General features: G+C 44.6%; 1 protein-coding gene across 2 annotated transcripts in view; it reads right to left on the bottom strand.

Annotated features, from left to right (window-relative positions):
• LOC117363168 (interleukin-1 receptor type 1-like) overlaps positions 1 to 15,377 on the bottom strand; it is a 77,228-nt gene that overhangs the window by 16,910 nt on the left and 44,941 nt on the right. For both annotated transcript variants that reach the window (XM_033950521.1, XM_033950520.1), the window contains 3 exons: positions 12,307 to 12,436; positions 8,114 to 8,262; positions 3,364 to 3,510 (listed from right to left, as the gene is read on the bottom strand). In XM_033950521.1, the coding sequence (XP_033806412.1) occupies positions 3,364 to 3,510; positions 8,114 to 8,262; positions 12,307 to 12,436 (426 nt within the window). The remainder of the gene's footprint in view (positions 1 to 3,363; positions 3,511 to 8,113; positions 8,263 to 12,306; positions 12,437 to 15,377) is intronic.

The following is a 15,377-nucleotide window of genomic DNA, read 5'->3' as shown; positions in this document are numbered from 1 at the left end:
ACTTCTACTAAGACTAATAAGTATCTTTATAAAAAAATTCGGCCCACGACTTAGCCTGTGTGTAAAATTTCGGCCCCTTAATGTGACTGAGTTTGACCATAGGCAGCGGAATGCTTTTTTGTTTGGGGGGCCTGAAAGCTCCGCCCCAGACCCCGCTCCATCTCTGCCCCCCCCAGACCCCACCCCTATAATAGTACTAATTGTAATACAATTTTTTCCATTAATTTTTCATATATACATACAATATAATCTTATTAACAACACATAATGGTTGACCACAAAATTAAACTACACAAAGCACACTGTATGCTTCTAAACATTTATTCCTACCAGAACACAGATAACCCCTATGCAAATATGGGACCATAAACTAAAAGTGCTAATATATAAAAATGAAACCCTAAGATGCAAGACTCTGCATACAATGCAACACCACAGAAACAGTGACACATGTTCCCTAATACTGTGCAAAATATAAAGAAAGTAGAGGTAAATAGTAGTAGTAGTAGTAGTAAATTTGAAAAAAATGATACAAAACAATCACCACTTTACAAATTAACAAATAGAAATGAAACAAATAATGAGAAATAGCATTTTTTTTATTAATCCATTTTCAATTAGCTTTCAGAGGCCAAATCTTTCTTCAGGATAGTACAGTATACTGCTGTTATGGTATCCTGTCCTGACCTGAAGAAAAGGATTTAGCCCCCCCCCCAAAAAAAAAATGCCTTATTTCCATTTCCTATTTATAAATTTTTATCAATACAGTTACAGTACTACTTGATTCTACAAAAAGCAACAAAAAATTTCTTTCTACCCTTTGTTGTTTCTGCTTTAATCATCTTCTCTTCACTCTTCTTTCTATGCAGCATTTGTTCTCTCTCCCTTCCATGCAACATCTGCCCTCTCTCATTGCCCCTTCCACCCAGCCTCTGCCCTCTCTCTCTACCCTATCTACTGTCCACCTTCTCTCTGTCCCTTCCATCCACTGTCCACCCTCTCTGCCCTTTCCATCCAGTGTCCGTCCTCTCTCTCTTCCATACGGCATCTTCCCTCTTTCTATGTCCCTTCAATAAATGGTATATCCTGTGCCCCTTCTCTCTTTTGTACATGATTCATTTCAGCTTCACCCCCTCTCCATTTTTCTGTCTCCACCCCCTCCCCTATGCTCTGGCATCTCTCTCTTCTCCTTTCCTTCCTTCCTTCCCACTCCACCCCATGGTCTGGCATCTCTATCTCCTTCCCTCCCCCTATGACCTGGCATCTCTCTCCTCTCTTCTCCTATCTCTCCCTCCATGCTCTAGCACTTCCTATCCTTCCTTTCCCTCTGGTCTGGCATTTGTCTCCTTAGTTTCCCTTCCCTCCCCTCATGCCTTGGCATCTCTCTCCTCTCCTTCCATCTCCCCCTCCATTATCTGTCATCTCTCCTTCCTTTCTCTCCCTCCCTCCTTCCTTCCTTTCACGTGGTCTGGCATCTGTCTCCTTCCCTCCCCCTCCATGGTCTTGTATCTCCTTTCCTTTCTCTCCCTCCAATGGACTTGGCATCTCTCATTCCTTTCCTCTCCCTTCCCTGGTCTTCCTTCTCCCTCTTTCTCTCTCTCTCTCCCCAATTGGGTGCAACAACAGCATTTCTCTTTCTTCTCCCTATTTCCTTCTCTCCCTTCCCAATTGGGCGCAGCAGCAGCATTTCTCTTCTCTGGTCTTCCTTCTTCCTCTTTCCCTCTCTCCCCCCAATTGGGTGCAGCAGCAGCATTTCTCTTCCCTGGTCTTCCTTCTCCCTCTTTTCCTCTCTCTCCCCAATTGGGTGCAAAAGCAGCATTTCTCTCCCCCACCCCTTCCCTGGTCTTCCTTCTTCCTCTTTCCCTCTTTCTCCCCAATTGGGTGCAACAGCAGCATTTCTCTTCCTCCCCCCATTTCCTGGTTTTCCTTCTCCCTCTTTCTCCTCAATTGGGTGTAGCAGCAGCATTTCTCTCACCCACCCCCACCCCATGGGCTTGGCATCTCTCATTCCTCTCCTCTCCCTTCCCTGATCTTCCTTCTCCCCAATTGGGTGCAGCAGCAGCATTTCTCTTCCCTCTTCCATCCCTCCTTCCTCCTTCCCTATCACAGCGTAGCATTCACAACTTGCTGCTCCTGCATGCTTCGGGCCTTCCTCGCTGCTAGGTCCCACTTACTTTCTGTTTCCGCGAAGGCAGGACCTGGCAGCGAGGAAGGCCCAAAGCAAGAAGTGAGTTGAACGCCTCCCTCCCTGCCCTTTCTCCCGCCGACGCCGCCCTAGCCAGCAAGCAACTTTGCCCATGCTCCGGGGCTCTAAAACTGTGCTTGCCAGCTTCGCTTCTCCTCCCTCCCCCCTCATGTCGTAACTTCTGGTTTCGCCATAGAAGGATCGGGAAGTTGGCAAGCACAGCATTAGAGCCCCAGAGCATGGGCAAAGTCGCTTGCAGGCTACGGTGGGAGATAGGACAGCTGCCTTGTTTGCTCCCCCTTAATGCCAGGCAATTGTTTGGGAGGTCACGGCCCCTGTGGCCCCCCATTCCAACACCTATGAGTTTGACACCCCTGATCTACACGGTTGGTATACTTTTGGCACCTGAGTCAAATACCAAGGTATAGCATGGTGTAAAACTTTAAAAATCAACACCAAAACTTTATACATAATCTGATATTTGAATGGCAACCAATGAAGTTTTTTCAGTAATGGCACCACATGATCAAGTCTGCTCCCTCACACAAATCAGTCATGCAGCTGCATTTTGAACAGTCTGTAATGCCTTATAAACACAGGAGAACCAAATCCACAAACTCAAAGTCGCACAACAAAGAGTGGATAAATCCTAATAAGATTGGTGAACACTATTTATTACATGAAAGTCCTTTATTCATCAAATATGTGATCCAAACTCAATGACTCGACATGTACATGTTTTGGCCTCAACCAGCCTGTCTCAGAAGTCTTAAGAGTCTTAAGGGTGAACAAACACCCAAAAACATACGAATTTCCAGTGTAATGATAAATCTATTGATTCGTTAGGACCTAATGCACGCTGAGATTAAAACTTGTCCATAGCACTGTGACCTTCAAACTGTATGTTTTGGATGTGTTTGTAATAGATATCATAGATCCAGACTGCTGAAGAATCCTCCAGCTGATCAAGGCTGTATCCCTATACAGATACATCTAGGTTCCTTCAGAAAAAAATAAATTTTTACACTTTGAACACAGTATTTTAGAAACAACTACCTACAGCCTATAGAACACAAATATTGCTAAACTTACCTTCTGGCCATTTCTAACATATGGTTAACACATGTGCTTATAAAGATACATTGCATAGACACAGGATGGAAGGAGCAGAGACATACCTTCTTTAATTGAATGATGATAAAAGCAGCTTTGTCGATGCCAGAGTACAATTTCAACCCTGAAGACCTTATAAGTCAATACAGCAATAACAATCACTAGGGCCAATGTAACAAATATTGCAATCAAGCTTCCCTGAAAATTCGGAGCTGCATAAACAAGCAAGAAGAGAAAACATACAGAATAGAAAAAGTAACATTATGATTGCAAAATGTTTCATTAACAGTAATGTACAGAAAATATATTAAAATTATTTCTAAAAAGCTTTTGACCTGCTTTTCAATTCTGCCTGAAACAGGTTGAGATTTACCTGATACCGTATTATCACGTATATAACGCGCACCCGTGTAAAACGCGCACACGGGTATAGCGCGCGGGAAACCGACATATATGTAAAAAAGAATTTTATATACCGCGCACACCCATATACCGCACATGCTGCCCCGACTCTCCCGTCGCCACCGACACTCCTTTCGCCCGCCCCGACTCTCCTCTGGCCACCCTGACTCTCCTTTCCCCCGCCCCGACTCTCCTCTCCCCCTTGAAGTCCTGTCCCCACCCTGAAAGCCTGATGCCCCCCCCCCCCGACGTCCGATTCCCCCCCCCCCCGCAGGACCGCTCGCACCCCCACCCCGAAGGACCGCTCACACCGCACCCCCACCCCGAAGGACCGCTCGCACTCACTCCCACCCGCACCCCCACCCTGAAGGACCGCTCGCACCCCCACAGCCTCCCGACCCCCCCCCCCCCCCCGGCTAACAGATTAGCGCTGTGTTTATCATTAATACAACACATTGGTACTAACTGCTGTGTTAAATTGTTAACAAGGAAAGTGCTGTTTTCGGTTGCTTATTGGGCATTTAATATGGAAGCTGTAAACGTGTCAATTATGAACAAAGAAAAATTAGACAAAAAAAATATATTGGGTCAAAACAAAAACAGTGAAATAGACACCAAGAGAATGAAAAATGTAAATAATTGGATAAATACACAAAAAGCACTTTAAAATCTTAGCAATTTTACTTTAAATTAATGCATCAAAGGAAAGATACAACCCAACATGGTCACTTTTAGCTTCAAGCCTGCATCAGGGGCACACAAACTACCAAAGAAAAAAAATGTATAAATGAATCAGATACTATACTCTGGAGGAGGCATGCAAATCGATCTCATGAATATTCATTGTGGATATCCTGAAAACCTGACTGGCTGGGATTCCCCCAGGACAGGTTTGGGAATCAATGCACTAGACAGTAGAGTAGATAGTTCTCTATCCTTTACCTCAGTAGTGTGCATCTCTGAATTTGTTTTTATCAGTGAGGCATGCACACTCCCTTTCTGACACGTGCACATTCACACACCTACAGCTTAGCAGAAATGCTGCCTGTGATTAGTTGTGATTAGCTGCCTGTCCCAGCCTTTTGAGTCCGTTTGATAAAATCTGTGTTAAGTGCGAGTACCGTATTTTCACGCATATAACGCGCGCGTTATACACGTTTTTTACAAACCATGCATAACCTTGCGCGTTTTACAAATTTTTTTTTACATAGTTCCCTCCCCGATGTCCGATTCACCCCCCCCCCCCCCGCAGGACCGCTCGCACCCCCACCCCGAAGGACCGCTCGTACGCACCCACACCCCCACCCCGAAGGACCGCTCGCACGCACTCCCATCCGCACCCCCACCCCCACCCTGAAGTACCGCTCGCACCCCCACAGCCTCCTGACCCCCCCCCCCCCCGCTCATCATGTAGAAGCTCCTACCGGTGTCCTGCTGCTTCCTCTTGGCGGTCCCGGCCCTTCTGTGAGCCCTGCGTCTGCGCTGCTTTATCTTCTGGCGGTCCCGCCCTTTCTCTGACATCAGGACACGGTTTGTCTTCTGGCGGTCCCGCCCTTTCTCTGACATCAGAGAAAGGGCGGGACCGCCGGAAGATGAAGCAGCGCAGACACAGGGCTCACAGAAGGGCCGGGACCGCCAAGAGGAAGCAGCAGGACACCGGTAGGAGCTTCTACATGATGAGCAGGGGGGGGGGTCGCGAGGCTGTGGGGGTGCGAGCGGTCCTTCAGGGGGTGAGGGTGCGGGTGGGAGTGCGTGCGAGCGGTCCTTCGGGGTGGGGGTGCGGGTGCGTACGAGCGGTCCTTCGGGGTGGGGGTGCGAGCGGTCCTGCGGGGGGGTGAATCGGACGTCGGGGGGGGAACTATGTAAAAAAAATTTGTAAAACGCGCAAGGTTATGCACGGTTTGTAAAAAACGTGTATAACGCGCGCGTTATATGCGTGAAAATACGGTACTCGCACTTAACACAGATTTTATCAAACGGACTCAAAAGGCTGGGACAGGCAGCTAATCACAATTAATCACAGGCAGCATTTCTGCTAAGCTGTAGGTGTGTGAATGTGCACGTGTCAGAAAGGGAGTGTGCATGCCTCACTGATAAAAACAAATTCAGAGATGCACACTACTGAGGTAAAGGATAGAGAACTATCTACTCTACTGTCTAGTGCATTGATTCCCAAACCTGTCCTGGGGGAATCCCAGCCAGTCAGGTTTTCAGGATATCCACAATGAATATTCATGAGATCGATTTGCATGCCTCCTCCAGAGTATAGTATCTGATTCATTTATACATTTTTTTTCTTTGGTAGTTTGTGTGCCCCTGATGCAGGCTTGAAGCTAAAAGTGACCATGTTGGGTTGTATCTTTCCTTTGATGCATTAATTTAAAGTAAAATTGCTAAGATTTTAAAGTGCTTTTTGTGTATTTATCCAATTATTTACATTTTTCATTCTCTTGGTGTCTATTTCACTGTTTTTGTTTTGACCCAATATATTTTTTTTGTCTAATTTTTCTTTGTTCATAGTTGACACATGTTTACAGCTTCCATATTAAATGCCCAATAAGCAACCGAAAACAGCACTTTCCTTGTTAACAATTTAACACAGCAGTTAGTACCAATGTGTTGTATTAATGATAAACACAGCGCTAATCTGTTAGCCTGCATTAATTCTCACACTGAATGATAACAGACCTCAGAAAGAGGGGCCTAAGGAGAGTGTGGTGCAGTGGTTAGAGCTACAGTAGGCCTCAGCACCTTGAGGTTGTGGGTTCAAACCCTGCGCTGTTCCCTGTGACCCTGGGCAAGTCACTTAATCTTCCCCTGCCCCAGGTTCATTAGATAGATTGTGAGCCCACCAGGACAAACAGGGAAAATGCTTGAAGTACCTGTATGTAAACTGCTTTGAGCATGGTTGTAAAACTACAAAAAGGTGGTATACAAGTCCCAATCCCTTTCCCTTCCCCCCTAAATGGGCTTGGTGCATCCTAACCTGGGAATTCCCCACACACTATGCCCATTTCTAGCATGAACGTAAATTTGACCTTTTTCAATGATTTCACATTCTGGTCATGCACTATGTTTGCATTACAGAATGGCTACTGAAAAATTTAATGCAGGAGCACTTGCCACCTTCTATTTAGGAGGCACTAAGGACTCTCACGTTACATTTGTGTTATTCAGTTAGTACACTGATTATTAGCATGCAATAACTGAATAGCACTTCCATGTCCATTCACCACTCCAGATATGCTCCCTTGTAAAATATACTGCATGGTTAGCACATGCAAATGGCAGGGCTTTAAACATCTTATAATGCAGGTAATATTCTTGTAAATTATTATACAATAAAGGACCTAGTATAGATTTTTTTTTTTTTTTTTTAAATAAGTTCAGAAAAGAAGTTTTCTGAATAAGGCCTAAAGTATAGTAAAATAATGTCGCATTTCATAGTAATAATGATGTCTACTACACTTCTCCCTCCGTATCCACGGGGCTTAGGGGCAGAGCCGGCCCGCGAATATTAAAAAACCACAAATAATATTTTGCCATATTCTGCAATGGCTATAGATAAACAAACAATGTTAACTTATCACCTCTCAGTATCTATTATCATCAAACACTTAGGGCTCCTTTTATCAAGGTGCGGTAGGTGATTAACGCGCGGAATACCGTGCGTTCAACCGCCTGCCGCACTAGTCGCTAATGCCTCCATTGATGAGGCGTTAGTTTTTAGGCTTGCCGCGGGGGTTAGCGCGTGATGAAATATCCGACGCGCTAACCCCCGTAGCGCGCCTTGATAAAAGGAGCCCTTAAATCAAGAAACAGCTTGGATGAAGAGAATAATGTAATTCTGCAACTCCGTTTTTCAGGACTCAGTTGTTTTTGATAGCTATTGAAGAGTATTTATGATAACCAACTTTAAAGTTATAATGCAGATGGCTGTTTCATCAGGGTGAGGGCAATCAGTACCAAAATACACAGATCTAACAATGATCAGACAAGCATGGGGTGATACCTGGAAATGCAGCCAAATCAGTCCAGCCAAGCAGAACTGAAAATCAAGTCTTCATGAAATCAGAAAAGTCGACAGGAAGGGTGCAAGAAGAAAGTAGCATGATTCAAGAGCACAAAAACAAGAAACAGAAACAAAGGACAAGGCAAGGTCAAATTGAAATGAACCAGACCGCCAAGCAAGGTCATTAAGCACAACAGCCAATGGAAAACTTGCAATGTTGAGACTATTCTAGTCCAGATGTAAACTGCTAAAGAATACATTCTTGGAAATGGATGGAGGCCTCAGATTTGGGCCCAGCTGCCTGTGACAACGGCCAACAAAGTAAAGATAAAACTTTTATTTCAGGGACAAACTATACTGCAGAAAGCAAGATTGTGTAGAAGGCAGAATGCGTACCCTACCTGGATGTTTTATAAATAAGAACTCAGTAGCTAGCCCATTGTATGACCGAAGAACACAGGCAAACTTATTTTCATAATCTTCCTTGTTCACTTCTGATATATTCAGATACACGGTCCTTAGAGCAGACCCATCTTCTAAAGTTCTGTCACTTTTCAAAAAAAAAAAAAAAGGGGGGGGGACAAATAGATACCTTCAAGAAATCAGAGAGTGACGCAGGGACAAAGTTTCATCCCCTCACCATCCCCGCATTTTCATCCTCATCCCCTCACTGTCCCCACAGTGAAGCGCATTTTTCATCTCTGACCCTTCACCAACCCTGCAGTCTTAATTTTCTACTCCGCATCTCCCTGCTCAAAACAGAAAGATGATTTTATGCAATTTTATGGGCCTAAGACATTGCAAATAAACATTTTAAGCTTATAGGGCTTGATTCTGTATAGCATGCCCGGTCTCAGCAGTCACCTAAGCGGTTTTTGAGAATCGCACATGAGCATCCTAAATAGAATTGCCTCACCACCCTGATTCTCTAACCAGCGTCCAAGTCACAGACACCGTTTAGAGAATCATGTTGCCATTGAGCTGATCACAGCAAGGGAATCTTACTGTCGCGATTAGCTGAGCGGCAGTGGCAGGGAAACACCCCCCCCCACACACACACACACACACTGTCTGCAGCAGGAGTGATGCCCACTCCTTCCTGCTGGCACCCCCACCCCCTGCACACACGGTTCAAAAGCGCGCGCCGACAACCGAGCGCAGACAACTGAGCTCAGGACTTAATCGCGCTGAAGAAAAAACGTATTTTAAAGGGGTCCAACGGGGAGTGTTGGTGGGGAACCCCCCCACTTTACTTAATAGAGATCGCGTTGGCGTTGTGGGGGGTTTGGGGGATTGTAACCCCCCTCATTATACAGGAAACATAACTTTTTCCCTGTTTTTTAGGGAAAAAGTTAAGTTTTCAGTATAATGTGGGGGGTTACACCCCTCCCCCAACATGGCAGCGTGAGGCTGCGCGATCCCTGTTAAGTAGAGGGGGGTTCCCCCCCACACCCCTCGTCAGAACCCTTTAAAATATGGGTTTTCTTCGGCACGATCAAGCCCTGCGCTCAGTTGCCTGCGCTGGGTTGTTGGCGCGCCTTTGTCCTTGCACGCTTTTGACCCGTCACCCACACACACACACAACATTCCCAGCAGGAGGGATGCCCACTCCCTCCTGCCAGCATACCTCTCCACAACATCCTCAGCAAGAGGAATGCCCACTCCTTCCTGCCAGCACATACACACACACACCATTCCCGGCAGGAGGGATTCCAACTTCCTCCTGCCAGCACCCACCAAATCCTCCACCCCCTGAAACCATGACACCTCTCCCCCCAAAGCCCACCTGGACCCCCCTGGACCTTTAAAAGGAAGGCCAGTCAGAGGGATGCCTACTCCTTCTGGATGGCAGGCCTAACTCTTCAGTATTGTGGGCCTTCCCCTTCCCAGTGCATCCTGGGATGCAATGGGGAGGGGCCTAAGGCCCTAATTGGCTCAGGCTCCTAAGGCCCCTCCCATATGAGGGGCTTTAAACATCTGGGCCAACCGGAGTCATAGGACTCCTCCCCAGTGCATTCTGGGATGCACTGGAAATGGCCTAAGACTCCAATTGAAAGCAATGGAAGTAAAACCAATGGAAATAAAATCTGGATGTCTCAATCTGTTCTTCTTTTTCTGGAGACATATGGTAACTCTATAATGATGAACTAAAACCTCATAACATTAAAACAGCTTCAGTCCCCTAGATGCCAAAATATACTTCATCATGAGTGTGCATACTTTGATGTTAACAGACTCCACATTCCAAGTTCATTGGTGTCTTGTCCTATTCCAGGCTATTTCTCAAACAGTAGTAGGACATAAGTCAATCTTCATTCTACCACAATTGTCATCTAACAAATCTCTCTAGACTAATTAATAAAATATACCTGTCACTGGCTCCATAAGAAAAGCCTATGTGAACTGGCTCCCATAAATATTTTCAAAAAGAGCTTTGCAAAAGACACACAGAAAATAAACTTTTCCTGAGTACAGGGCTCATTCTACCCATTCAGTTATTTTGCTTCTTTTCTTTCAATCACATTAATTTAGCCTGTACAATTAAACTGGGCATCAAACTGATAGCCCTGATTGCTCATCTCTCCACTACCCACTCTTCACTCAAGAAGGAAGTACAAAGCAAATGCCACAGCTATTTATAACAAATATTAACACTGACACAGATATACGTACACTGTAAACAAAGCCACTATTTATTTACAGTCAAACCTCGGTTTGCGAGTAATACAGTTTGCGAGTAATGCAGTTTGCGAGTGTTTTGCATGATGAGCAAAACACTTTTGCAAATCGTGCTTCACAAACCGAGCGTTGACTCGATTTGCGAGCCCCCAGCCCTGAGAACCAGCATTGCCCCCCCCCCCCGTGAGCCCCTACCCCCAAGAACCGGCATCGCCTGCCCACCCAAACCCAAACCCTTACTGTGATCTGGCACCAGAACGCAGCACCAACACACAGGACATGCTGGTGCCGGTGCCGGAAGAGCATGCCGCCTGCCGCTGATCTCTGCTGGGCTGGGCCTTGAGCATCTGCGCATGCTCAAGGCCTTCTGGCTCTCGCTGTCTCTGAGATTCTAATGAGATTCTTGGAGAGAGCGGGAGCCAGAAGGCCTTAAGCATGCGCAGATGCTCAAGGCCCAGCCCAGCAGAGATCAGTGACAAGCAGCAGGCTCTTCCGGCATCAGCACGTCCTGTGGGTTGGTGCCAGTGCCAGATCGCAGTCAGGGTTTGGGTTTAGGCGGGCGGGTGATGCTGGTTCTCGGGGGTGGGGGCTAGCGGGTAGGGAGGGTGATGCCGGTTCTTGGGAGTGGGGGCTCGCGGGCGGAAAGGTGATACTGGTTCTCGGGGGTGGAGTGGAAGTTCACCAGTGGCCTCGGGGGTGGAAGGGTGTCTTTTTGGAATGTGGTGGGGTGGAAGCGAGCAGCGCTGGTGGCCTCGTGAGGGTGGTGGGATGTGGAACGAATCAAGCGCGTTTCCCTTACTTTCTATGGAGAAACTCGCTTTGATATACGAGCACTTTGGTTTTCAAGCATGCTTCTGGAGCGAATTATGCTCGCAAACCAAGGTTCCACTGTATTTGGTTATCCTGACTTCCCTAATGACCTCAGAACAGGTAACTAGGTTGACATACATAATGCATACTTCAAGTTCTCATATGACTATTTCTCCCCATCCTGTAGCTGCCTTTCCGCTAGGCAGCACAAGTTTCTACCCTCACCATGCCTAACCTATTGATAGCAAAATATACTTCTATAGTGAAGACTGCTGCTGTATGCAAACTAGCATGCCTCCTACCAGTGAGCAGCACCCAGCATGTGTGTCTTTGTGGCACACACTAAGGTCCTTCACCAGGCCCATGCATACACCCACATCTTCACAACGGTACCACTTTTGCTGTATCTCATTATCTCCTTTGAGGCCCTATTGAGTGTACCCTCTCTCAACTCCAGGCACAAGGATAGGGACTACTTTCCACTTCCTCAGTGATGAGATACATATTTTGTTTTATCAAGGCTAAAGGAGGATAACCAAGTCAGATTAGAAGGAGAGAGAGAAATAGGGATAGTGAGGCTAAGGGGGGAATTCATCAATGTGCGCTACATTTTATCCAAAGAAACCTTGTGCAAAAATAGCACAAGTTGTGGTAAAATAACCTATCTTAACAGTAGCACACACTGATGAATTCCCCCCTTAGCCTCACTATCCCTATTTCTCTCTCTCCTTCTAATCTGACTTGGTTATCCTCCTTTAGCCTTGATAAAACAAAATATGTATACAGATACACAGGGCATGAGAAGAACAGCAATACAATATTCATCCCAGACTGTTACAGAAGAGTGGATGTTTTGCAGCTTATAGGTTTTCCTTCTTCCACCCCACATCATTTCAGCATGTCTCAGAGGTCTTACCAAGAATTTTTCCTCCAAAGGCTTGCTTAAAAAAGTTTAAGGAGTAGGAAACTGGGTTCTCTGAGGTACGGTCGCCATGGCACCTGTGTACCAGAAGGCTTTTGCATTCTATCGTTTGACAATTCAGTGCTTACACTTTGATAAAAACTGGCATAAGATTCATGCATTTTAATTTCAAAATATACTTACAGTGGCATTCCTGTTACGATTCTATTGTTATTATCATCATAGTCTTCTGCGAGCATATCATTGATATTCCAAGACAATGTAAAAAAATCTGCACTGTATGAGGCACTGCATGCCAAACTGACCTGAAAACCTAAAAAAAAAAAAAGAAATCTGGCTAGTTAGTCTAACCTTAGTGATTAATTAAAGAAGTTACTGTCTTCCTCTGATAAAATCATAGTGGCTTAGATTCAGCAATGTCAAGCAAATCTAATTACTTTCTTATATAGGGTGACCATAGAATAAGCTTAGCATCAAATGTCAAATACTCAGATTTTAGTAAGGACTTTAATGCAGTCACAAATAGACGAACAAAAATATGAAGAGTCTTTAGGTTAACTCTCAACTTGGTTGAGCACATTAAAAACTAGTTGAATGATGGTATTAGTAAATGGAGCTCACTAAAGGGAAGAAAGCTTATTAGTGGAGTCCTTTGGCTCATTTGCATAAGTTGCATCACAGATAGGTTAGTGGGAAAAGGTTTTTTTAGAGAGAGATCTGTAATTAATATACAATAAAACTTCTGGTGCACAGTGCATACGAATCCTGACAAATGAGTTGTCTCCCCCTAACCGCAAGCGTGCAGAAGGTATCCTATACATTTTCTTCAGTTCCACCTCTTTCCTCAGTGGGCTATACTGCCTATCTTAGTTTTTCCTTTTGCATGCAAGCTGGAAGGTGTCTTCCTGATCTGTGCTGAGAAGTTTTGTTATATTCAGGTTTTTTAATCCAAATTTTGAGGCTTTCCAATGCTGAAGAGGACCCCAGTAGCCCTGGGAAAGCTCTGCCTGGGACACTATTTGAGTAGCAGTCTACAGCTAACAGGGCAACCCTATGAAGGAACCTATTTAGCTAGCCCATACTATCAATTAGCTTGGGATCCATGTTCTTCTGGAAGCTAAGCTAGCCCCTGATTTATCAGGCACTTGAGCAAAGGCTGTTCAGCCCTGTGTCAATACGAGATGGCTTTGGTAGGTTCCAGCTGGGCTCTCCTCTTCCCATTGTCACATATGGGTCTGTGGAGGTCTGAGGTCTCAGTCCAGCCTTGGCCCAACCGGCAGCTCGAAGATCGCAGTGTCATGGATTGGCATATGCTTGTGTGAGGCAGTGGTCTTCTCCAGTTCCCAGCTGCAGTGCGAGCTGAAGTAGGCAATAGCATAGCACAGTGAGTACAGGTTATTATAGCCTATGGGAAATCGAGAGAGGGAGGTATCTAGATTGTATTTTTGGTGGTTTCTTGGGCTAGTTATAGGATCCCCCATCACCAAAAACCCATTCCCTGAATTTTATAAACTTAATTGTAGCTTTCCCAGGCCATTTTTTGCCATGGAGACCATCTTAGATTTCCCAATTTTCATTTATTTATTTAAAAATTTATATACCACATAGAACTATGCAGTTTCTATATCACATACATAAAATCTTGTTTCCCTCCAATTATCACATATAACATAGACATGCCAAAACAGCATTGCTAATTGTCCCTGTTATAAAAGGGATAGAGCACAAATTCAATCAATTCAGAAGTACAAACAAGCTATAAATCATACACTGATGTCAGAAAAGTTCTAAAAGGTGATTATCAACTGAAATATATCTTAGCATAAGAAGGCATTGGAAAATAATTGAGTTTTCAGCATTTTCTTAAAATTCATCCTCTCCATACAAAACCGCAAGGATACCAGGCAAGGCATTCCATAGTTGTACACCAGCCACAGATATCATTGATGCTTTGATCCTAGCATGCATTGTAGACATTCTCTATCTGTCTCATAGCACCTCAATGTAACTTCAGATCAATTATTATGGACTTATCAGACCTTTCTACTCCTATATCATGCTAGGTTTTGGGCTGGATGATTGGCTGAGGAGTGTTTGTGTGCCGTGTGATGTGGGAGCCTCAAGCTTAGACTCCTCTGGTATCTCTAGGGCTGGGGAATCACATGTGGCTTGTTTTTCAGGAAAAATAATCCCTTCAAGAGCCCTTGGAGAGTGACTTGGTGAAAGCACAAATGCATTATTATCTTATTACGCCACTTTACTTTATTATACCTTTTTTATTTATTACCCTCTTGTATTTTCCCTTAATGTTTCTTCTTTACTTTATGAATTGTATTTCATCCCTCCTTACCTAATGTTTAGAATATGTTAAACTGAGTGCAACTTAGTCATATTTAAGTATTTGTATGTATTGTATTGTCCCCTAACAAATGTAAATTTTAATATGTACATCGCTTAGAAGTTTGATTAAGCGATTAATCAAGTCACCTAATAAACTTGAAACTTGAAACATTTATAATAAGCGATCACCTTCTTTATCCAACAAACTTCTTCCTTCAATGTAAGATAATTTTCTTATGTTACCTGAACATATTGTTATTCTCCAATGTAATCTGTAACTTACTTGAATCTTTGCTAGGTAATTCTCTCGGAAATAATCCAGATATCTTCTAAGTTGTAACTCTCTACCGTATCATGTAACTCACACGAATCTGTGTTATGTAATTCTCTCTGAAATGTCCAGATTTCTTCTAATTTGTAATCCGCTTAGAACCGCAAGGCACAGGCGGAATAGAAATCACTTATGTAATGTAATTTATGCCATAGAGCCCAAGAGACAACAAAGTGAGTCCCTGAAGGGGTCATATGGGCTTCCTAGTCAGGGCTTTACCTGATTTTGTTAGTCTTATGTGGAAAGCTTATGTTAATTTTCAGAATTCAGACTGTGCCATCTGAGGGCATGCCTATGGCTGCACAAGGGGGTTTGCACACTTAATATGCACTCCCCCAAGAGAGGGTTTCCAATCAGGAACCAGAAGACTACTTAGAGAAGGATTGGGGAGACTGGGGGTCAGAGTCCATGCCTTTACTACCCCAGAATAAATTCTCATTTTTTTGGAGATTTGGGGTCTCAGACAAGAGCTGTAAGTCTAGAGGTGGTAGCGGCTCTTGACCAAGTGGGGGACTCAACTGTATGCCACCTTTTCAAATCGACACCTTGCTTGAGATTATTACAGATTCAATTCGGGAATTAA

This window comes from Geotrypetes seraphini, chromosome 6, assembly GCF_902459505.1.
Source record: "Geotrypetes seraphini chromosome 6, aGeoSer1.1, whole genome shotgun sequence".
Classification (NCBI taxonomy): domain Eukaryota; kingdom Metazoa; phylum Chordata; class Amphibia; order Gymnophiona; family Dermophiidae; genus Geotrypetes; species Geotrypetes seraphini.
This window is presented reverse-complemented; position numbering and strand designations above follow the sequence as displayed.